General features: G+C 35.1%; 1 protein-coding gene and 1 pseudogene across 2 annotated transcripts; one reads left to right on the top strand and one right to left on the bottom strand.

Moving 5' to 3' along the window:
- Positions 1 to 1,280: 1,280 nt before the first annotated feature.
- Positions 1,281 to 5,465, bottom strand: LOC131621098 (protein ACCELERATED CELL DEATH 6-like). Of its 2 annotated transcripts, XM_058892312.1 has the most exons (4): positions 5,402 to 5,465; positions 2,864 to 3,713; positions 2,217 to 2,767; positions 1,281 to 2,061 (listed from the first exon to the last, which is right to left on the bottom strand). In XM_058892312.1, exons 2-4 carry the CDS (start codon positions 3,669 to 3,671, stop codon positions 1,423 to 1,425), a joined length of 1,998 nt encoding a protein of 665 aa, XP_058748295.1. In that variant the 5' UTR covers positions 3,672 to 3,713; positions 5,402 to 5,465; the 3' UTR covers positions 1,281 to 1,422. The 2 variants fall into 2 exon arrangements, with proteins under 2 accessions (XP_058748295.1, XP_058748296.1); XM_058892313.1 differs by lacking the exon at positions 5,402 to 5,465 and having other exon boundaries at positions 2,864 to 4,767.
- Positions 5,466 to 6,085: 620 nt separating this feature from the next.
- Positions 6,086 to 22,192, top strand: LOC131619595 (protein ACCELERATED CELL DEATH 6-like; annotated as a pseudogene).
- The last annotated feature ends 3,806 nt before the right edge of the window (positions 22,193 to 25,998 follow it).

Here is a 25,998-nt window from a genome sequence, read left to right on the forward strand (position 1 = left end):
ACGGCCAAACCTTCGCCAACAGTTGAAGGTTTATGCTCCTTTCGTTCATTCAAGTCCTTAGAGTACAAGGCTGATTGAACTTCTTCAAACGTCAGGGACTCCCTTCCATACAAGAGAGTTTCTTTGAAGTGAGCATGTGATCGAGGCAAAGAACACAATAGTAACAGCGCTTGATCTTCATCATCGATCTACACATCAATATTTTCAAGATCAAGAATCAGCTTGTTGAACATATCCAACTGCTCAGCCAATACTTTATCTTCAATCATCTTGAATGAATACAAAGCTTGCTTCAGGTAGAGTCAATTTACCAGCGATTTGGTCACATACAAACTTTCAAGTTTCACCCATAACTCTGATGCCATCGTCTCCTTTGATACCTGCCGGAGAACCTTATCACCAAGGCTCAACAAAATTGCGTTGTGTGCTTTCTCGATCATATTCGTCTTCTCCGCTGCCGTCAATTCTGCATTCATGGCTGCCTCTCCCTTCAACGCTTCCAAACAACCCTGCCGAACCAGTAGGGCTTTCATCTTCAAGCGCCACAAACCGAAATCATTCACTCCGGTGAACTTTTCAATCTCATACTTTGTTGAAGGCATCTTCTCCACGCTCACCGCACCAATTTGTTGTGAATTCAATGCCAAGAACAAAGAACAATGCAAGGGAAGAATAAAGGACAAGAAAGAAGAGGAACACAAGATTGGTTATAACTGCTATTCTTTTACTTTCTCTTAAAACAAGATTACAAGTTTACAAGAATAACAAATAACCTCTCTTACCCCAAATTAGGATTTGCAGCTTAGCAATGATGAGAGACTAGTATGCTATTTATAATAAAACCTAACATACTAACTAATGGGTTTTTTCCACAAGGCCCATTACACAAGCCAACTTAATAAACAAGCTAACTTAACAAATTAGGGTTTAAACACTAAAACCTAATTTAACATGCTAACAACCCTAGCATCTTCGACACAAGCATGTGAACAACCTTCGACTTCATGCTTAATCCTGTCGAACCAAGAAGCTACCCTTCAACCATACTAGAGTTCGATCCAATATCTCACATATATATATATATATATATATATATATATATATATATATATATATATATATATATATATATATATATATATATATATATATATATATATATATATATATATATATATATATATATATATATATATATATATTGCTTAAATGAATCTAAAGAGGATTATGATACATCATTTCTAAAACCAACATTATTATGAATAAAATTTCTTGGCATTTATTGGTCAACACAAGAGAAACATACATATTTGCCAATATATATTACAAAGGATACATGCATATAACTAAGTGGGCATTATTAAAAAAAGGCGGCATGGTGAAACCCTACTTAGCCACAATTCACACTAATATTAACCTATACTACCCCCAAGGATTAATGTCTTGATCACTTTTACTCTTAGTACGTGATACTAAAAAAACAAAAGGGTAGTGTGAAATGTATCTCAAAGGCTGTATAGTTGATGATGATGGAAGGAAAAGGAGTGTGTATAGAAAAACGACAATGATAATAAATATCACTGTCATGATCAAAAACACATTGGCCAACCAACAAAGTTTACTGATGACAGTGTATAGACCAGCCATAAAAGCCAAAGATAATGAAACGAGAGCGATTCCAAGAAGTGGCATCACAATCCTGAGAGTGAAAGTAACCAATTCATTTAATCCAAGTGTTGCCCAAAAGAGCATGACTGTAGCACTAATGGAACTGAACAAAGATATTGTGATGAAGATGACAAAGACTTGAAACATTGCATGTTTTAAGTTATGCGCTTCACCTTCTGCTTCACCTGGAACGGCTAAACATGCGGCTACTGATGTTGTGACTATAAGGGTTGAAACAATTGTGAGGTTTTCTAATCTGTCCTTGTATATTTCTGTAGATTTTTCTTTTTCTTTACCTTCATCAGTGTTTCTTGGTTTAGATTCAATAGGGAGTGTAGCTTTCTTTGAACTTTGCTTTGCACCCACAGATTTGAGTGCAGTCCATGTAAGATGCTGTAAATATTACAAACATTAAAAATCGCTAAACTAGTTTCTAATAGTTTTTAAATTATCATTTGTTAGTGTTTGAGAATAATTAAATGAATGATTTATCATGCAACAAACTTCGTTATAACTTTATGAGCTAGTAAGAGGGTATAACTACTTGCCTGTCGCAAAGACGATCTATCAACCAGGTAAAGTGAAGTAACAATGTCAAAAGCTGTTTCCTTATTATTGTTAACCAAATCAAGATCCACCTTTTTGTTATTTTGGTTAACTAAGTAGTATACAATTGTGGGATGCAATGATCTTGCGGCCAAATGCAAAGCAGTATCTCCATTTTTATCTTGTTGATTTATTAGCTTATGAAGTTCAGGAATTTCACTTTGTAATATGTAGCATACTAACTCATATTTTTCATGCTTTGCTGCAATGTGAAGAATATTACGCTCATGGGAAGTGTCAAGCATCTCTGTTGGATCTGGACAATATTGTAACAACTTCTTCACTACTTCCACATGGCCTCCATAAGATGCTAGATGGACTGGGAAATAACCATATTTGTCCCTTTTAATTGTGCAACATTTACACAATTCAAGTAATAAATCAACACCTTCAAGGTAACCTATAGATGCAGCATAATGAAGAGGAAACCTGTCATGTTTATCCATTGAATGGATCCAAGTTGGCTTGTTTTTTATTATGATCCTCAATATTTCTGAAACATGAACATAAATATTAGCTAATATTCTCTACTATTTGATAATTGCCTAATAATATTATCATCTAGCTATGTAAATATGTAATTACATACCTTCGTTATGAAACATTATTGCTGCAATAAAAGGCGATAATCCCTCTGGCTTATCATCATTCTTGTGACACTTCTCTAATATTACTTCAACAACATCCTTCTTTCCATTTTCGACTGCAAGATAAAGTACTGTTTTCTTTTCATGATTAACAGTATTTAGTGCATAATCATAACAACTATTTGACAATGACTTCTTGGACGAATCTTCTGTTTTGAAAAGCTCACAAACTTGGAAAATCGTATCCCCAGCAATATTTCTCTTGTCACATAACATTGCCTCATGAAACATAGTGTTGCCTTGATCATTCTTCAATTGAACAAAAGTTAATAGATCCTCCATATTTGACTTGTCATCATACGCAACTTCCAAATCAGCATTTTTATTGTAATTAAACCAAGCTATTTTTATATCATGCCGTTCAAAATTAGTATAACCTTCAAAGAGCTTTTTAATGGTTGAGATGCGTCCACTTCTTGCAGCAACATGTAATACACTGTCCTGGTTTTTGTTAAATTTAAACAAAAGTTTTGGAGCACGTTCAATTATAAGAGGAACAATGTCATCATTACCATTCAAAGCTGCAATGTGTAACAGACTATTTTGCATAGGGGTCTCAATTTCAGTTAGATTAGAAGATTCATCTAACAAATTATTTGGACCTCCATGAACCAAGTGATATGCATTGCTAATCAAATTAATTTGATTATCAAATTTGCAACATTTTTCAATGACATCAGTGACTTCAGTGGGTTCATTTTCAAGTTCAGTTTCCTTTTCACTACTAATCATCTTCAATGATTCAGCCATAAAGATATTTTTTCCGAATCACCCGACAATTTAAATCTCAGCCTGCTCATGAAAAGATTGTATTTTGAATATTTTCAGCCCAAAATTCAACATCCTAATGAATATTTTGATACAAATTTAAATTTATCTATTATAGGATTTGTGTGATAATATTCATGAAGTTCAATATTGTTACATGTAAAAAAAGAGGTTAAAGGTAGTGCACTGGCAGTGTAAAATAATTTTACACTGTCATCCAATTAGGATTCATCAATCAGCCATGTCTCATAACTTTTTTAAAAATAACAGTATGACTTGACACTTAACATGGTCGTGATTGGTTGACAGTGTAAAAGTGCATATCTTTTTTTCTCGTAAAAAAACATTAAACACTTTTGTTCCATTAAAGATATTGAAATAGCTAGGGACGGTATACTTGGAAAAATTAGTCACAACAAGTATGGATAAAGGCAATTACCCATTAAAATAAGCGGATATGAGCGTGGATACGGATACTTTAGTATCCACTTTGTCCTATACCCACATAATATATATTCATATATTTTTTATTTTTATAAATATATACACTTGTATACTTATCAATTTTATTAAATAGATTATTATTAAATTTATACGCATTTTATTATAAATGTTTGTGTTAATTTCTAAGCTCAACAATTATATCCTTAATTTTGTTTTTTATAATGCTGTTAAAAAACTTCAAATAACATGATAAATTATAACTGATTAGTTTTTTTATTAGAAATGTAGGTAAACAAGTATGGATGTGGGTACTTCATTATTCATGGATACAGATATGAGTATGGATACTTAATTATCTATGGAGTAGGAGTACTAGAATAAATATTGGTGCCTAAGTGGATATTGACTTGATTATAAGAAATTTTTTAAAATACGGATATGAGAACGGGTACTATAGTACTCATACCCTACCAATTATCATCCCTAACAACAACACATTATTAAACATTACCCTATTAAATTATGTGAGTTCGATACGATATGAGGAGATGATGTAAATTTGCAGCAACCATACAAAGAGTGTTAATATTATGGAAAAACATCATTATATACTTAACTAAATAGATTCCACACTCTGAATTACTAAATCTCATCACTGGAAATTGGATAGTTAATATACATTTTCATTTCAATCTGTTTGTCTTGTTTGCTTTTGATTCTTAGAAAAATATATGCTATGTTGTTTTTAATTATATTTTTTGTTTTATGAATTAATTGTTATAATATATAGAATTTTTAATTTTATTAATCTTAAAAATAAACTTTACAAAGACTAAATCACATGAATAAGAACCATAAACTAAATAACATATATGTATAAAATTAAAATCAAATAACAGTGAATTTACAAGAATCAATTATATATTGAAAACAAAGATTAAACTTAATGGTGTTGTGAGTTCTAATAATATGAAATGATAGAAATAAAATATGCAAAAAAAAAATAAAAAACAAAAGGTAAAATAATAAATATTGATCTAATATATTTATATATAGAGAGAGAAAAAATAAAAGATGCATATGCGAAATATAAAATAATTCTATATTGATATCCTATAAGCGAAGCGTATTCCTTTAAATTAGTAAGACATTTAAAAATTAATATTGTACGACAGTATAAAATATTTTACAGTTTAAGTATGTATCCATTAAACTTTTATATATGAAGAAAATGTAGAGTTATGATAAATTAAAATTTAATGACAAACCAAAATATTGGCTGAACTGCTTCAAGCTCGATCACCCAGCAAATTATTCAGCTTTCCTCTTGCGTAATGGTTGCTACTGATGACTCTGAAAAATATAAATGACTATCTATCTATATATAGTATTGTAATTTATTCTTTAATGTTCTTTACTTGTGCATTGCTATTTATTTACTCTCTTTTGTTCTAGTTAAGCTTTTCCTCTTCAATTAAAGAATAATTCTTTTCTCTTTTCCCAATTTAAAATATATATCCTCCCTTTCTTCATTAGAAAGGACGAAACAAGTTTAGCAAAAGATTCAGATCCCATCGTTTTTCTTTCATTTGGTAGACTTAAGGCTACTATGTTATTATTATTATTTAAACATGTTTACTTAAGAATTATAAATTCAATATCACAAAATTAAAAAACAAAAGAGTGAATAATTAATTAGTAGAATGTATTGTAATCTATCAACATTTGTAGATTGTCATGGGTTGCACCCCTAGTGCGAATTCTTATAATTAATTGCTTATTAAAAAAAAAATTGAGAGAAGATATATAGTAATCTTAAATGCGTCTTATAGTAATAAAAATATACACAATAAATATAGTTGAACTTGTATAAAAATATACATTTGACATTTCAAATTTTGTCTTACAAATACTCCAGATTCAATCTTCTCATCAAAGGCTGAGATTTGAATATGCCGTGTGGTCCAGAAACAAAATTTTTGGCTAACCCATTGCCAGATGAAGTCATACCATTGACAATGATGCATTTTGCTAGCCCATTGCAAGATGAAGCCATATTGAACTTGAAACTGAACCCTCAGAAGTCATTCAGATTATTGAAAAATGTTGGCGAATTTGATAATCAACTTAATTAGATCAGAGACGCATATCACTTGGTAAATAGAGGTCCAAAGAATTTGTTATTTCAACGTTTTAAAATAATTCTAACCGAAACTCCTATGGGAAACTGTGTGCTTCACCTTGCAGCTAGGAACGGTAATGATGACATTGTTACTCTTTTAATTGAACAATGATACTGCCCTACATGTTGCTGCAAGAGGTGAAAACTTTTCAATTGGCAAAAAGTTATTAGAAGGTTATTCAAATTTCATAATGCCGGATTTAAAGGATGAAATAATAGAAACGAATGACATTATGAAATGGGAAAATTGTCAAGGCAACACTATGTTATATGAAGCAATGTTATGTGACAAGAGCAACATTGGTGGGGATATAATTTTCAAAGTTTGTGAGGATACAATTTGGAGGCATTTTTGTTATGATTATGCAATAAGTAGGGTTAATCATGCAAAGAAAACAGTACTTTACCTTGCAGTTGAAAATGGAAACAAGTATGCAGTCAACCTAATATTGGAGAAGTGTCACAAGGATGATCATTTGATAAAAGGATTATCACCCTTAGTAGCGGCAATCGTGATGCATAATCAAGGTATGTCATTACATGTTTATATTGTTTGGTGATACTATTGTTTTTTTTTTAAATGGAAGTTGAAGAAGAGGATCATGGTTTTAAATTACATTTCGTAACCGTAATTGCAGCCTTAATATTATTGATGCAGTAGTCTCCGCATCGAATTGTAATTGCGGTGTGATTTGTAATCACACGCCCAACAACACTAGAATTCGCATCAAACACCTTCACCCATATTTTTTCAAATATTTTTTTCATAATTCAAATTTGAGAACCCAAAAACTCAATTTACATGTGATTTGTAATGTAAAATATTAACATTAAGAATTTTTAATGGTTTTTTTTCAATAGGCAATTGATATAAGTAATCGCACTAGGGGTGCAACCCTTACAGCAGAGAAATTACAGAGAATTGAAACAATCCAAAGGGGATTTAAACCAGTCATAGAAGCTACAGAAGGACAAAGGGTTGCTACTAGCTAGCCAATTCCAAGATAAATACAAGATATTAGAATACACCACGTCGAAACTATACGGCACCTTATCAAATATCATCGCGTTTCTCATGAACCAAATGCTCCAAGTTGTAGCTATCCAAATATCTCCCAATTAAAATTCACGCCGCAATGCGCATCGCAACAACCGCAATAGCCGCAATTGAAACCGCAACCACAACTTAAAACCATGATGAGGATAGTCCAACTAGTCTCAACCACGTCACCTCTATAAAAGACATTCACAAGCCCCTACATATTTGAACAATATGTTTGGAATTAATAAAGCTGTAAATATTATGTCTAAATATCTTTTTTTTTAATACTACTTTCATGTTAGTTGAGTTCAAATGAGCACCACCTAACTCGTGCGAGACTTGATTCAACAAATAAAATGACGTGTTTTGGAAAAAAATGTTAAAAGCAATTTTCTTTATAATATTGATGATTTCTCTATTAATTAAAGTCTATTTAGAATGAAATAGAGTATATATTTTATAAGAAAAATAGAAATTGTTAGAGATTAATGTATAACATTTATGATTTTCTATCAGAAATGTTGAGGATCATTCTAAAACACAAGCCAACTTGCCATACAATGGACAAACATCAAAGGCTTCCTCTTCATTATGCTGCATCTATAGGTTTCCATGAAGGTGTTGATTTATTACTTGAATTATGTAAATGTTGCACCATTCAAAGGGATAAGTATGGTTACTTCCCAATTCATCTAGCATCTTATGGAGGCCATGTAGAAGTAGTGAAGAAGTTGTTACAATATTGTCAAGATCCAACAGAGATGTTTGACACTTCTCATGAGCGTAATATTTTTCACATTGCAGCAAACCATGGAAAACACGAGGTGGTACGCTACATATTACAAAGTGAAATTTCCGAACATCATAAACTGATAAACCAAAAGGATAATAAAGGAGACACCCCTTTGCATTTGGCTGCAAGATCATGTCATCCCACAACTATGTACTACTTAGTTAACCAAAACAACAATATAGTGAGTCTAAAGTCTAGACAACTTTGGTTGAAGGACAATGACAAGAATTCTCGGTTCTTCTTTAATTCTATCAAGGAGCGACATAAGAGGATTCCATTACGGTGTTGGACGGGGTGGAGGGTAGGGTGGAAGGAGTGAAGGAGGTTAAAATGGAGGTCAAAAATCATTTCGAAAGTTTCTTCAAAGAAAGCGATTTAAGGAGGGCTGTCCCGGAAGGTTTGGATTTGGATAGGTTGGAAGACGTTGATTGTGAGTGGTTGGAAAGACCTTTTTCGGTAGAGGAGATTAAAGAAGCGGTTTGGGATTGTGATGGTAGTAAAAGTCCCGGTCCAGATGGTTTTACGCTTGAGTTTTTCAAATTCTTTTTGGAAACGTTAAAATTGGACGTTATCAAATTTGTGGAGGACTTTCATGATAAGGCTAGGCTCACGAAAGGTTGCACTTCGTCTTTTATTGCTGTAATTCCTAAAGTTAAGAATCCCCAATCCTTGACCGAATATAGACCAATATGTTTAGTGGGAAGTTTGTATAAGATTCTTACAAAATTGATGGCGGGAAGATTAAGAAGTGTGATTGGAAAGCTTGTCTCTTCTAACCAAACGGCCTTCGTTCCGGGTAGAAACATATCGGAGGTGTGTTGGTTTTGAGTGAGGTGATGGATTTAGCTAAGAGAAATAATAGAAGTTGTGTTGTTTTGAAGGTTGACTTTGAGAAAGCCTATGATAGGGTGAGTTGGAAGTTTCTAAGGTACGTGCTAATTAAGATGGGCTTTGGCACAAGATATTTGAGATGGATGGAGTGTTGTGTTTTTACTAGTAGCATGTCCGTTCTAATTAACGGTAGTACCACCAAGGATTTCTTGATCGAGAAAGGACTCCGCCAAGGAGACCCACTTTCTCCTTTTATATTTGTCTTAGTTATGGAGGTCCTAACGGCTTTAATGAGAAAGGCAATGGTAAATGGAGACTTCAAGGGGTTCAAAATCAATGAAGAAGAGCGTGTGAATTTATTGCAATTTGCGGATGACACTGTTATTCTAACGGATGGAGACACCACGGATTTGTGGAGCATAAAGGCCATATTAAGGGGTTTTGAGCTAATGTCGGGCTTGCGGGTAAATTTCAACAAAAGTAATATTTATGGAGTTAACGTCAATGTGGATTTTCTCGAAGCGGCGTCAATTTTTTCATCTTGCAAAATTGATAAGCTTCCTTTCAAATTCCTTGGTGTGAAAGTGGGAGATAGTCCGCGGAAGTTATCAATGTGGAGGGATTTGATTTCAATGTTAAAGAGTCGGTTGGCCGTCTGGAAGGGAGTTAACCTCAATATAGCGGGACGCGTGTGCCTTATTAATTCCGTCTTAAACGCCATTCCTATATACTCCCTCTCCTTTTATAAGGCACCTTCAAAAATCATTAAACAAATTCGGGCAATTCAATCAAAGTTTTTATGGAATGGGAGCGACACAAAGAGACCGATACATTGGGTGTGTTGAGACAACGTTTGCAAACCGCGGGAAGAAGGCGGGTTGGGCGTAAAGAACGTTGAGGTTATGAATTTGGCTTTTCTATCTAAATGGAAGTGGAGGATTTTAGTGGATAATGAAGCGGTATGGCGTAGCATTCTTGTTGCAAGATATGGCAACATTAAGTTGAAAGTCCTCATCGAAGATATCTCAGTAGTCCACAATCGAGACTCAATTTGGTGGAGAGACATTCTTACTTCCGATAATTATATTTCTCTCTTGCACCATAATTTTGCAGGTGAATTTTTATGCAAGGCTGGAAATGGTAAGACGTTGCCATTCTGGTATTGCACCTGGGTCGGCAACCAGCTGTTGCATCTTGTCTTTCCGGAGCTGTATGCAAACGTTCGGGATGATGCAGTTTCAGTCCCGGATGCTGGACAGTTCACAGAAGGAAGATGGCGTTGGAATTCTGCTGCTGTCCTGTTCCATAACAGCAGCGATTTAGCCCACCAGTGGCTGGAATTTTGCGACCTGTTAAGTGAATTTCAACCCTATGAAGGAGAGACGGACAACTACTGTTGGAGAGGCAATCCCGAAGATATTTTCATGGTCAAATCATTCTATAACATTTTTTTAGCAAAGCTTACAGGTCCGCCTATTCACCCATCTATTGTTACTAATGTTGATCTTCTATGGAAAGTTAAAGTGCCTCCAAAAATTCTTTTTTTCGGGTGGAGAATTTTTCACAATAGAATAGCAACGAAGGATCAATTATTAAAAAGGGGAATTATGTTGGAAGGGGGAGATCAACGGTGTGTGTTTTGTCTTTCGGAGAACGAGAATTTACAGCATCTTTTAGGGGGCTGCACTACTGTCGCTAAAATATGGTGTAAAGTGTTTAACTGGATTGGTCCGTTAGATGGTTTATCATTGGAGGAGTTTGTGGAATTTTTTGGGTTTTCTCATAAGGTGAAGATTAAAGCTAAGAGGACTACGATAGCGGTCATTTAGCTTGCTACGATATGGTGCATTTGGATTAGGCGAAACGCGATCATTTTTAGAAATGAGGCGTATAGCTTCACCGAGTGCATGACGGGAGTAGTTTATTTATCTTGGACTTGGCTTCAATCTTTCTATGTTCTTTCGGATAATTGTAATTTTCACATATGGAATATCCTTCCTCTCAATTGTTTTGAGAAGTAGGAGTTTTCCGCTTTGTTGTTGAAGGTTGGAGTATCCATCATACTCCTTATTAATATCAGTTTCTTATTAAAAAAACAATATAGTGAGTCTTGATTTGGTTAAAAAAACAATGAAACTGCTCTTGACATTGTTAATGCACTTTACGAGGTTGTAAAATCATCTATGAGACAGGTAAGTAGTTATATCCTCATTTAAGCTCTAAAAATTTCAAATTAATAATTAAATTGGTATTAAACTGTAACAAACAGTGATTTAAAAATTCTTACAAACCGGTTTAGAAATTGTTAATAATGTTAACAATGTGTACAATATTTACAGCATCTTACATGGACTGCATTGAAATCTGTTGGTGCAAAGCAAGGTCCAAAAAAAGTAAGACTCCACGTTGAAGCATCCCAACAAAGTGAGAAACAAAGTAAAGAAAAAGAAAAGGTTTCAGAAAGATATAAGGACAGATTAGAAAACCTCACAGTTGTTTCAACCCTTATAATAACAGCATCAGTAGCAGCATGTTTAGTTGTTCCTAGTGAAGCCGATGGAAAAGCGAATAACCTAAATCATGCAATGTTTCGATTTTTTCATTATTTTCATTACAATATCATTCTTCAGTTCCATAAGTTCTACAATAATACTCTTTAGGGCAACACTTGGTTTAACTGAATTTGTGACTTTCACTCTCAAAATTGTAATGACACTTCTTGAAGTCGCTCTCATTTCATTATCTTTGGCTTTCATGGCTGGTCTCTACAATGTCACCAGTAAACTTAGTTGGTTGGCTGTTAGAAAGTATAGGATAAGTATTTTTAGTATCGTCTCCTCAGGGATTGATGCGATATTATCGCCGTTCTACAGCTTAGTGTATTTTGAGTTAAGGTTTTGGATGTTTTTAGTGTCATGAAAGATAAATAGCATGAAAAGAAATTAAAGACAATAACTTAGGATTTAAAAACGGTTTGGTAAAACTGTGTCAAGATTAGTGTTCATTAGTTTGCTTCATATGTACTCTAATGATTATATATATGAACCTATTCATGATTAATACAATCACGTTTCCTCTCGATACCGTTTATCTCTAAAGCAATATCGTGATTATTATCATATTCACCGTCAGATGATCTCTCATGCCGACAATCAACATGATAATCTTAAAAGCTTGATACTTGTGATTATCAACTCACAAATCTATCTCTAGAGTTTGTTTATTGATAGATGAATATCTTTTAGGTCTAGCTTTGAAACATATGTCTCAATAATGATCCAAAACAACAAATGAAACATAAATAACAAGATATTCACCATGTATTAATCATTAACCAAGTTCATACATAATAGATCAAAGAAAGTACATATTTATAAACTAACTACCTCTAATCTTGACACAAGATGAAACTTAGCCCTCCATATCCATGGAAGCTTCAACAACAAGCAACAAACCAAGATTTAGTGACATCAAACTCAAGAAGATCAAAGAAAGATGTTTAGAAATCTTGATTTTCTCTTAAGGAAAATGGTTTTTTTTTCTCTTCTTCTCTTGCCCTAGCTTTTTCTCCAAGTGTCTATTATGATAAAAACTATGCTAACCACTCTTAATCATCAATTTTATGTGGCTAAGAACAAAAGTTGAAAAAGTAGGTCCGCTGAGCGGAGAAGGTCCGCTGAGCGGAGCAGAAAAATATCTAAATTGTCTTCAAGGTCCGCTGAGCGGAGGGGGTCCGCTGAGCGGACTTGCTGGTGGAAAAAACGCTGCCAATCCCTGTCTGGGTCCGCTTGGACTCCGCTGAGCGGACCTTCTTGCACAAAACTTCTTCTTTTTGCATTCCACCCTCATTGCAAGCTTGTTTTGATCATTCTTCTCATTCCATCTTGCCCAAAAGTTGTTAAAACCTAAAGAAAAACATTACAAGAGTTAATAAACTAACTTAATTTAGAAAATAAACACAAAGTTATTTATTTACATACTATTATATCAAAAGGTAATCAAATTTGGCACAAGAGTTTAAGAAATACCACAAAACTTATATACAAAATATGCACAAATAGGATTCTAACAACTCTCCCCAACTTTGATCTTTGTTTGTCCTCGAACAAAGCTAGCTCAAAAACATACATCATCGAATCACATAAGGTTAGTAACATCAATTGAATGGTTCAAACTTGAGTTACATACCTACAAGATAAGTCTTCCTTGCTTGTACAGGATTCTAACATGACTATGAACCACTTTCTGAACACAAACTTTCAACACAATTGCATTAAAGAGATAATGTTCATGAATGAATCACCTAAGTTTCACTTCACAAAATAATTGAAGGACAATTGCCATGATAGCAAAAGGGACAAATCACACTCACTAGCAATGATGCACGTCCAAAACAATTCATATATTCATCTGTACTATGCACACGAGACAATAGAGACAAAGATCACTGAGGACTTCATTCGGTTGTAACTTGGCCTGGGTTCCAAACAAGTGATATTATATGTACACGGCCATTGAAACAAAAAGGGTGAATGATCATGGAAAGCATTATTTATGTACAACACTACTAATATGTTACCCTTTTGTTTTTCACCATACAATGCATTCTTTCCTTTTCTTTAAATCATAAAATTTTTCCTCTTTTATCATATGCTCATTCTTTCTCAAATTTTTTCATTGATTTTCCTTTTTCAAAGAATGCATTGCACCACCATTTTCTTTCTTTTCTTTATCTTTAAGAAACATCTCTCCCCAACTTTAAACATTTCTATCTATAAAGACATCAATGCTTTCCATTCAAGGTTCAAGTACTATTGGGTTAAGCGTTTGCCAAAGAAATTGTCAAGTGAATCACTTCTCTTTATCAAAATTCATTGTGTTTTCCTTTGAGTCACTTGACAAAACAAAAATTTAGGCTCAAAATTGGTTACAAAAGATCACACACTCACGGGCGGGTAGCCTTGTTTAGGGTGGTTTTTCTCATACTACTCAAAAAATTTGCCTCGATCCCTTCTAAGCTCTAATGTCTCATACAAAGCAAGATTAAACATGAATCATTTGAGTTAACATCAATCACTAGAACACTCTTATTTTTGTACACAATGGAAGTCCACTCACTTATCTAGTTTTGTCCTAATTTTGATTCAAACACAAACAAAATTTCTAGAATGCAATGTGATAAAAACTTTGTGTAAAGCCCTTAGTTCATAGTCACCTTATAATCTACAAAGCAACAAAATACTTACCTTGGTATGAACATCATCAAGAATATCATCATCACCATCCAAATTTTTTGATGTTGACACACCTTATCACTTTTTCTTCTTTAGAGCATCACTTCTATTCCAAGACAAACACAAAAAATTATATACACCTTAACATATAATATATGTACACTATTCTACTACTAAAACACAATATTATAACAACAAGGGCATAAATTGCCCACACAAACACACATTACTTAAACAAAATACTTAATCAACAAAGGCATAAGTTGCTTACAAAATATGTTCGGGTGGCACCCCCGGCCACCAAAGTACATCAAACCTCATCCTCATACGGATGGCACAAAAGTAGTTACTAACAAAAGCAATAGGAAATTATGCTACTAGTTCAACAACAAAAAGTAAAATCAAAGTATTATAGAACTAAACATAAACTAAATAAACAACAATAAAAAATCGACACTGGATATCCTCAATCCTCCTCATCGTCCTGCTCCATGCCATCTCCTTCCTCTTCTTCCTCTTCACCATCCCCCTCTCTGAAAAATGGCCTCTTCGCAGGCCATGCACAATGAGCCTCATACTCCTCATTAGTAGGAAAAGAGGGAACATCCGCCGGATTGACTTGGTGGCGATAGAGCTTGCAGAGAGAATCATGAATCATAGCTTGTGATCTTCTGTTGGCATCAAAATACGCCCAATTGTGCCTGCAAGCTAATTCCTCATTATACCTACCACCAGCAGGAGGAGCCATGTTATGTGGCTGAGGATGCTGCTGGACACCTAGCTTAGGAGAGCAATGCCTGTGCACATAGCCGGTGTCCACAACACTAGTGGATTTCATACTTGCCACATTAGGAAACTCCACACCTGCTTTCCTGCAAAGTCCCATTATCAAACTTGGAAAACCAAGCTGAGCAGAAGGCTTCGTCCCTGACTTGGTACCACTTGAAGCCACGATCCTCATCTCCTCAGAAATGATTTGAGCCACATCCACCTCTCCACCTGTCATAATCATAAACAAAAGACAAGAAATGTCAATGGTCAGGTCAGAAGTGTGGCTCCTCGGCATGACATTGATCAGGAGGAAAACTGTGTACAGCTGCGCCATTTGAGTCATGTTCTTCCTGTCCATCTTTTGAATATAACCGGAAGGGTTAAGAGTGAACCCTCGGTGCTCAAAGGATAACAGATCAGCAATCTACTGCATATTCCAAGTTTTTGCAGCCTTTTTCCTTGCATACTCACACTTGTCACCTGCAGCACGATGAGAAGGTCTTCCCAAAAAAGTGTTAATTGCATCCCTTGAAAAATAAATTCCCTTACCTCTCACATAGGAGGTGTAAGTGTACACCCTTCCCTCAATCGGAATCGCATTAGCATAGAACTCACGCACGATGTCCGCATTGATTTGAGAATCAGGAGAGATCAAAGCTTCCCACTTGCGTTCCGCAATGTTTTCCAGAAACTGATAAAAGTTACCGCTTTGTGGGAGGTCAAACACCTTTTCAGGCCAAATCTTTCGACCAACCAACTTCTCAAACCTTGCCTGCTGCTCTGAACCTAGAAACCTATGTGAATCGAAGGGTGGTTGCGGAGCAGCTCCTGAGCTTGAACCTGTCAATTGCCTAGCTCGCTTTCCCCGATCACTTCTTGACGACATCTACAAAAAAAACAACACAACATCGAACAAACATCGTCAAAAGCAGCAATTATAGAACATTACATGTTCAGTTGTAGCATTACTTGGGCCCTAAACCATTGCATCAAACACAGGGACAACAAAAATAAAATTCTGCATTCTGCAGGGTCCGCTCAGCGGACCTGCGCAAAAAAACAAAAAAACAGCAGAGCACAGGTCTGCATCAGAACAACCATGGGATTTCAAACCCCTTTTCCAGCATAAGTAAGCAAGCAAACAAACAATGAAAGAACGAATATTAACATGCAATTGATGAAACCCTAAATTTTAAAATCTAATCTAACCTAAATCTGAAATATAAACAGAGTTTCTTACTAAAGTCAAACATAAAACACACTCTAATCTTAATTCTACTACTAAATCACTCTAATTTCTAAGAAGAAACATATCTATGCAACCCTACTATACTATAAACACAAGATTGCAACATTTAACACCACATACCTTGTCTAGAACTGAAGAAAAGTAAAATACAACACTTGATTGAAAAGAAATTGAGACTTGAAGGTTTGAAAATGGTGGAGATGGAGAAGAAAGCAAGTGGAGGCAAGAGAGTTTCACAAGTGTGGTGAGTTAGGGTTCTGAACCCGCTCAGCCACAGACATCTTTCTTAATTGGGCCTTTGGACCAGCTTGGTCCATTGGGCCCTTTTTTATTTTTCTGGTTTTTAGCAGGTCCGCTCAGCGGAGGGGGGTCCGCTCAGCGGATGGCAGAAAACCTGGTTTTTCTGGTTTATCAGCAGTCTGCTCCACCCGATTTTTTCTCCACCGACTTTTCAAACATCCCAAAACACATAAAACAGAGATTACTTACAATGTTGGGGTGCCTCCCAACTAGCGCTTTGTTTAACGTCGGTTAGCTCGACGGTCTGAGGCGGCTTTACGGATCAAAAATCGGAACGGATTCCGAGCTTCGATCGACTTCACCACCAAGATACGGCTTGAGTCTTTGACCATTCACAGTCCAACTTTCATTTGTTGTCGGATTTTCTAACACAACCGCTCCATAGTCTTTTACTTCCTTGATTCGGAACGGACCCGACCACTTCGACTTCAATTTACCCGGAAACAACTTCAACTTTGAATTAAACAATAGAACCATTTGGCCTTCCTTGAACTCCTTCTCCACAGTCTGTTTATCATGATACCCCTTCACTTTCTCCTTGTAGATTTTGTTGGATTCATAGGCTTGTAATCGCAATTCTTCCATTTCAAGCAATTGCAATCTTCTCATTTCACCACTTGCCTTAGGATCAAAATTAAGCAACTTCAAGGCCCAAAATGCCTTATGCTCCAATTCTACAGGTAAATGACAACTCTTCCCGTAAACCATTTGAAACGGAGTAAAACCAATCGGTGCCTTGTATGCCGTACGGTAAGCCCATAAAGCATCATCCAACTTGTGTGACCAATCCTTTCTTGATGAAGAAACAGTTTTTTCCAAGAATCTTTTAATTTCTCGGTTGGAAACTTCGGCTTGACCATTAGCTTGCGGATGATAGGCCGTTGCTACTTTGTGCTTCACACCATATTGTTGTAAGACTTTTTCAAGTTGTGTGTTGCAAAAATGTGAGCCACCATCACTAATGAGAATCCTTGGTGTTCCAAACCTTGTAAAAATGTTTTTCTTCAAGAACTTGATCATGGTTTTTCCATCCGCCTTCGGACATGCTATTGCTTCCACCCACTTTGAAACATAATCAACCGCAACCAAAATATACTCACAACCAAAAGACGAAGGAAATGGTCCTACAAAGTCTATTCCCCAACAATCGAACACTTCTACTTCTAACATATTTGTCAATGGCATTTCATTCCTTTTGCTCACTCCACCACTTCTTTGACAATTGTCACAACTTTGTGCATGCAAGTAGGCATCTTTGAATAACGTCGGCCAATAGAACCCGGATTGGAGAACTTTTGCCGCCGTTCTTTGTCCACCATAGTGCCCACCATAAGGTGAGTTATGACAATGCCACAAAATTCTCATTGCTTCTTCCCTTGTCACACATCTCCTTAACACACCATCCACACCAATTTTGAACAAGTATGGATCATCCCACACATAAAATTTGGCATCATGAAGGAACTTCTTTGTTGCACTTTTACTCCAATCTTCCGGTATCCATCCCGATGCCTTGTGATTAGCCATGTCAGCAAACCACGGCCTTTCTTCCACCATGAACAACTTTTCATCAGGGAATGATTCCAAAACCTCTTCTTCTTTGTTTGTTACCTCCTCATTTACCAACCTTGACAAATGATCTGCCACCAAGTTTTCCGCTCCTTTCTTGTCTCTAATCTCTAAGTGGAATTCTTGTAGCAACAATATCCACCTGATTAGCCTTTGCTTTGAATCCGGCTTGGTAAGCAAATACTTTATCGCTGCATGGTCAGTGTAAACAACAACTTTCGAACCAATTAAGTAGGACCTAAATTTTTCTAATGCATATACAATAGCTAGTAGCTCTTTTTCGGTTGTTGCATAATTAATTTGTGCTTCATTAAGAACCTTACTAGCATAGTGTATAGCATGAAAATTTTTTCCTTTTCTTTGACCCAACACCGCTCCTACCGCATAATCACTAGCGTCACACATTAGTTCAAAATCAAGTTTCCAATCGGGCGCTATGATTATGGGTGCGGTAGTCAATCTTTGTTTCAATTCATTGAAAGCTAAAAGACATGCATTATCAAAAACAAAAGACTTATCTTTGTTGAGCAAGTTGCTCAAAGGCTTTGCAATCTTTGAGAAGTCCTTGATAAACCTTCTATAGAATCCCGCATGGCCTAAGAAGCTTCGAATTCCTTTAACATTTGTTGGCGGTGGCAACTTTTCAATAACCTCCACTTTTGCTCGGTCGACTTCAATTCCTTTGGAAGAAACTTTGTGACCAAGAACTATGCCTTCGGTAACCATGAAATTGCATTTTTCCCAATTGAGGACCAAGTTGGTTTCAACACATCTTTTCAACACGGCATCCAAATTCTTCAAACAAAGATCAAATGAAGCTCCAAAAACGGAGAAGTCATCCATGAAAACTTCCATTGTCTTTTCTATGAAGTCCGAGAAGATAGCTTGCATACATCTTTGGAAAGTGGCCGGTACATTACACAATCCAAACGGCATTCGCCTATAAGCAAAAATTCCAAAGGGACAAGTGAACGTCGTTTTCTCTTGATCTTCCGGATTGACCGAAATTTGGTTGTACCCGGAGTAGCCATCTAAGAAACAATAGAACTCTTGACCCGATAACCTTTCCAACATTTGGTCCATAAAAGGTAAAGGGAAGTGATCTTTCCTAGTAGCTTGGTTAAGCTTTCGGTAATCAATACACATCCTCCAACCCGTCACGGTCCTTGTCGGAATCAACTCATTCTTTTCATTTGTGATCACGGTCATTCCTCCTTTCTTTGGTACCACTTGGACTGGACTCACCCATGCACTATCGGAAATAGGATAAATCATTTCGGCTTCTAATAGTTTCACCACTTCCTTTCTTACAACTTCTTTCATTGTAGGATTCAACCGGCGTTGAGGTTGAGCTACCGGTTTAAAATCCTCCTCCATCATAATTTTATGCATACAATAGGCCGGACTAATCCCTTTTAAATCGGAAAGAACCCATCCTATTGCCTCCTTGTTAGCTTTCAACACATGAATTAATTTCTCTTCCTCCTTGTTAGACAATGAACCACTAATGATCACCGGCTTCTTACCACCTTCTTCAAGAAAAACATATTTCAAATTAGGTGGTAACATCTTCAATTCTAACTTAGTTTCCTCCACCTTTGGCTCATCTTTCAACTCCTCCATCTTTGCTTCAAAAGGACTTATCTCTTCAAAAACATCAAGATCTCGCAAACACTCTTCAATCTCTTTTTCTTCTTCTTCGTTGAGAACATCAAGAGCTTTGGTTAATGTTTTCTCAAGAGGATTGAACACATGAGCTCGACTTTCAACTTGCATGATAACTTCCTCCATAGCATCAATTCTAAAACAATCACTTGTATCATTTGGATATTTCATTGCTTCTGAGAGATCAAAACACACTTCCTCATCTTGGAACCTCAATTTCATCAAACCATCATCAATGTCTATCATCATCCTTGCCCTCTTCATAAAAGGTCTTCCTAGTATCAATGGGGTGTCAACATCTTCCTCCATATCAATGACAACAAAATCAACTGGAAAGAAGAACTTGTCAACTTTCACAAGCAAATCTTCCGCTATTCCAAAAGGCATAGTTGTAGACTTATCGGCTAATTGAAGTGTCATTCTTGTATTTTTCATATCAACAATGCCTAACCTCTTGACCATGGATAAAGGAATCAAATTGATACTTGAACCCGTGTCAACCAAGCCTCTTCCAATATGAATGTCACCAATAGTAACCGGCAAAGTCACTCTTCCCGGATCTCTTTCCTTTCTTGGTAAAGTACTTTGAATGATTGCACTACATTTAGCATCTAAGACAACCGTTTCGGGCTCAGTGTAACTTCTTTTCTTTGTGAGGATGTCCTTCATAAACTTGGCATATTTTGGCATTTGCTCTAAAGCTTCACCAAAAGGAATATTAATTTGCAACTGCCGAAATATGTCCAAAAAACGCGCATATTGCCTCTCATTATCTTTATTTGAGGGAGCATGAGGATAAGGTAGATTCCGAACGGGAGGACTCATAACTTTCTTCTTTCCCTCTTGAATCTTTCTCTTTTTCTCTCTATTTTTTCTTTTTCTTCCTCACTTTTTTCTTCACTCTCATTTTCAACTAAAACTCCCTCATTTTTCTTTGGTTCTACTTCACTTTCTACCTCTTTTCTATCCCCGGCAACGGCGCCATTTTGTTAGAAAGTATAGGATAAGTATTTTTAGTATCGTCTCCTCAGGGATTGATGCGATATTATCGCCGTTCTACAGCTTAGTGTATTTTGAGTTAAGGTTTTGGATGTTTTTAGTGTCATGAAAGATAAATAGCATGAAAAGAAATTAAAGACAATAACTTAGGATTTAAAAACGGTTTGGTAAAACTGTGTCAAGATTAGTGTTCATTAGTTTGCTTCATATGTACTCTAATGATTATATATATGAACCTATTCATGATTAATACAATCACGTATCCTCTCGATACCGTTTATCTCTAAAGCAATATCGTGATTATTATCATATTCACCGTCAGATGATCTCTCATGCCGACAATCAACATGATAATCTTAAAAGCTTGATACTTGTGATTATCAACTCACAAATCTATCTCTAGAGTTTGTTTATTGATAGATGAATATCTTTTAGGTCTAGCTTTGAAACATATCTCTCAATAATGATCCAAAACAACAAATGAAACATAAATAACAAGATATTCACCATGTATTAATCATTAACCAAGTTCATACATAATAGATCAAAGAAAGTACATATTTACAAACTAACTACCTCTAATCTTGACACAAGATGAAACTTAGCCCTCCATATCCATGGAAGCTTCAACAACAAGCAACAAACCAAGATTTAGTGACATCAAACTCAATAAGATCAAAGAAAGATGTTTAGAAATCTTGATTTTCTCTTAAGGAAAATGGTTTTTTTTTTCTCTTCTTCTCTTGCCCTAGCTTTTTCTCCAAGTGTCTATTATGATAAAAACTATGCTAACCACTCTTAATCATCAATTTTATGTGGCTAAGAACAAAAGTTGAAAAAGTAGGTCCGCTGAGCGGAGAAGGTCCGCTGAGCGGAGCAGAAAAATATCTAAATTGTCTTCAAGGTCCGCTGAGCGGACTTGCTGGTGGAAAAAATGCTGCCAATCCCTGCCTGGGTCCGCTTGGACTCCGCTGAGCGGACCTTCTTGCACAAAACTTCTTCTTTTTGCATTCCACCCTCATTGCAAGCTTGTTTTGATCATTCTTCTCATTCCATCTTGCCCAAAAGTTGTTAAAACCTAAAGAAAAACATTACAAGAGTTAATAAACTAACTTAATTTAGAAAATAAACACAAAGTTATTTATTTACATACTATTATATCAAAAGGTAATCAAATTTGGCACAAGAGTTTAAGAAATACCACAAAACTTATATACAAAATATGCACAAATGGGATTCTAACATTGGCCAATATATTTTTGTTTATGACTGTGATATTTATCATTGTTGTAGTTTTGTTATACATACTCCTTTTCCTTCCATCATCATCAACTATAAAGCCGTTGAGATACATTTCTCACTATCCCTTTCTTTATTTAGCATCACGTACTAAATGTGTAACTGATCAAGTTCTTAAACCTTAGGGGTAGTATTGGTTAAACTATTGATTATGGTCTCCCTTTTTGTGTGTATGTGATATATATTTTTGGTCTTATATTGTCATAAATATGTATATTTCTCTCGTGGGTACTAATAAATGCTAATGAATGTTTATCATGATAATATTGCTTTATAAATGATGTATTTGGTCATGCATATCTAGTCGTATTATATGATATGGTTATTTGGCTAAAATATACCGTACCTTATTATGGATTTAAATTGCACTCGTCTATGTTGTGATTGTTTTAACAATCATTATTACATTGAAATACAATTAAAGTTAACAATCATTATTACATTAGACGAAGATTAGAATTTAGGGTTCTAAAATTTGAATTTTTTGCTGGAAATAACTTATCAAAACATTCTCAAAATGTATTGGCGTGGTTCTTTATCCTGTCACTTGCATAATTTTAAATCAAGCACAATTGGGGTTGCTTTTTTTTTTCAAAGGCTACAACATTAGCAATTATGAGGTTGCAATTGCGATTGAGGCTCATAATCTAAAATCATGAATTTCATCATATACATCTGGAAATGTGTCATGGTCGGCGATGATGAACGCCGATCTTGTGACCAAGGAAGAATGTGTGTTATTCTCAACAATGGCGGATCTGACGGTGTTGGTTGAGAGATGATTATGGTCTCTGGAAAACTATGAAGACAAGGACGGAAAGCACACCGATGGTGTCCTCTAGCGAGGGTGAAGATCTCTTTTTTCTTGGTTCCACATTTGAAGCTTTGAAGAAGAATTATCTTCTTCTCCAGTTGTCTGTAAGTGTATCCTTGCCCACAATCCTCCTTAATTTTATGCTTTAACTTGTGTTTTTGGTTTCTAAACTATACCCTTTTAAACTGCACTGCTCTTCTTTCTTGTAGATTTGTTTATGAGTTGTGTTTCGATTTCAAGCAAAGAAGAAGATGGAATCTTCTTATTCCATACATATTGGTGAGTTGATTCACTGGTTATCACACTACTTTTTGCTTAATGTATCCCTAACCTAATATCTTTTGAGATTCATAATAAGTTTTTATAGATTTCACCTATAGTTATGGAAATGAATTTAATGTTGTAAGTTGTTGGACAGTTAATGCTCTTGATCATTGATGAATATCACACCATTGTAGGAGAAGCTAGGGTAGAAGTTGTAGTGTGGATCATTTGAGTACTGACATACTTATTGGTGAAATGTGTCTTCAAAGCATAAAGTTATTTTAGCTTGCATTCAATTTATTAGAGAGTAAATTAAGTTTTAATTATTTTAGCTTTCAATTTTAAGCAAATAACTGATTTTGTTTAGTTATTTGAAATTGTTAGGATTAGTTACATTATTTTGTTTTTGTTGATTTGCAAATACTTGATTTTTTGTTGTCTTGGTGGCTGTGATTTAAAGAGTGTTCCTGATGTAAGCTTATTCAAGAGGCTTTTGGTTTTTGATGTCTCTTTCATTCAAATTTTAGATTTTGGAACTCGGCTCCAAAGGATTACGGGGTAATTAGTTTATTATATTGTGGTGTCAATGTGACGCCAATAATTAACTGTGATTTTCCTTTTCTGGTTGTATTCATGAAATCTGCTTTATCTATTTTTTCTAAATTTATGTTCTTTGTTTCTTCCACTTTCCTCTTTTTGTGTTTGTGACCAATGATGCTCATCCTTTCTACTTTAGGTGTTTCTTCATTTTTCTGTACTCTCTTTTGTTATGTTTGTGATATGATTATCTGTAAATAACATGTTTTTTACTTTTAACTATGTTTGTTACTGTTACTGTTACTGTTACTGTTATGTCTTGCATCTTCTGCATTATCATTGTATCCTACATTCTATATTAATTAACTTTTTCATTATAATACAATTGTCCATGTCAATGGTGTGCTTAACTATGTATGTTCCTTCAATTTCAATGGCCTCCTTCTTAAGCCTAAGAAGCAGCGCAAGGTGGAAGAGTATTATAAGAATCAAGAGATTCCTTGAAGGGTTTAACGAAACGGAGGCTATGCATGAAACTGTTTTTTACCCTGGAGGTCTCACTAAGGATGAAATGAAGCAACTTCTAAAGAGTGGGACGATGTCGGTTCATGTGTCAACTTTATGTAACTTGGTGTTGTTTGCGAAAAAGGTTTCCTTGTCGATCAAGTGAGCAGCAACTAGTACATTTCGCAATGCCACCAAATTTTACTTCACCAAGGCTAAAGGATCCACAGTGGTAGAATCTATTCAATTAGACATTTTTCTTTTATTTTCATTTTTAAGCTCATTTTTCACCATGGTTGGAATTTCCAACCGTAGTGAGAAGTGACGTCTGGTCATGAGTTCGAATCCCATCACCTACAATTTTTTTTTATTTTTTGTTAAGCCACTTTCCACTAAGGTTGAAATTCAAACTGTGGTAAAAAGTGGCGCATGGTCATGAGTTCGAATCTTGATGTTATTGTTGTTTTACTATTACATTTTTAATATTTTATCAAAAGACATTCAACAATGATTATTTAATACAACTGATGTTGGATGTAGCGCATTGTCATGAGTTCAAATCTTGATATTGTTGTTGTTCTACTGCTGCATTTTTTATATTTTATTAAAAGACATACAACAATTGTTATTTAATACAATCATTGTTGTATGTAGCGCACTTATTGAGTTTCTTCACCGTCCTTAAAAAAAATTTGGTTGTTTATTTAGTGATTATCAACGCTCAAGACACTACTATTAGTGATCTGTGTGAAACCTAAAACTTAGATGAACTTCATTTTCTACATCCAAACGTCATCTTTCATTTAGGACACTCTATTTTTCCACTAAACCAGTCGAAAACATCATTTCTTTCATAAAAAAAACTCGAAAACATCATTTCTTTGATTCTTTCATTAACAAATTTCAGAACTGCATCACCTCTTCTCCAACTTGAATGAGACAAGGAAAGTATGGATTCAAGTTTGCAATGTTAGTTGTTGTTCTTTTTTTGTTATTGTTGTTCTTGTTGTTCTTGTTGTTATTATTGTTGTTGTTTTGTTGTTCTTCTTCTTATTCTTCTTGTTATTGTTGTTGTTGTGGTGGTTTTTGTTGTTGTTCTTGTTCTTGTTGTCCTTGTTATTGTTGTTGTTGTTCTACTGTTGTATTTTTTTAATCTTATTAAAAGACATACAATGACAGTTGTTTAATATTATTGTGGTTTTATGTAACAAGCTATTCAGTTTACTTCCACGGGCAATAAACTAAACTGTGATTGTAAATAATCCACTTACAACCACACCTTATCTAAGAACGGTTGTTCAACCGTTATTATAGGTGTTTTGCGACCGTTTTTATATTTGTTTTTCGTAGTAGTTTGGCGAAGCGGAAATGGTTTTTCTGTCATAGCGGCATGTAATAGGCTCATTTCCATTGGTGTTGTTTATACGAGTATTGATAGAGAACTATCAGATGTCCTAAATCAGGTATGTAAAAGACGATGTTCCTAGTAAAATTCAAAATTTTATATGGAGGTTGTTGTTGAACAGGCTCCAAACACGTGATGAATTGGTGAAAAGAGGGGTTATTTCATATGCTCATGACTTAGTGTGTCTGGTGTGCTTTGGTTATGAGGAAACACACTCTCATATATTTCTCTCTTTCCATGTGGCATTCCAAATTTGGTTACGTACTTATAAATATAAATTCTTGGATTGTGGAAGGTTTGAAACTAAAATCGTCCTTTGGAGTAACTCACCTGCACTATTGTGGCACATGCTTAAAGGGAGAGATTTTGAGGAAATGACGTTTTCTGTTATACTTTCGTTGTTTTCT

This window comes from Vicia villosa, linkage group LG7, assembly GCF_029867415.1.
Source record: "Vicia villosa cultivar HV-30 ecotype Madison, WI linkage group LG7, Vvil1.0, whole genome shotgun sequence".
NCBI lineage: Eukaryota > Viridiplantae > Streptophyta > Magnoliopsida > Fabales > Fabaceae > Vicia > Vicia villosa.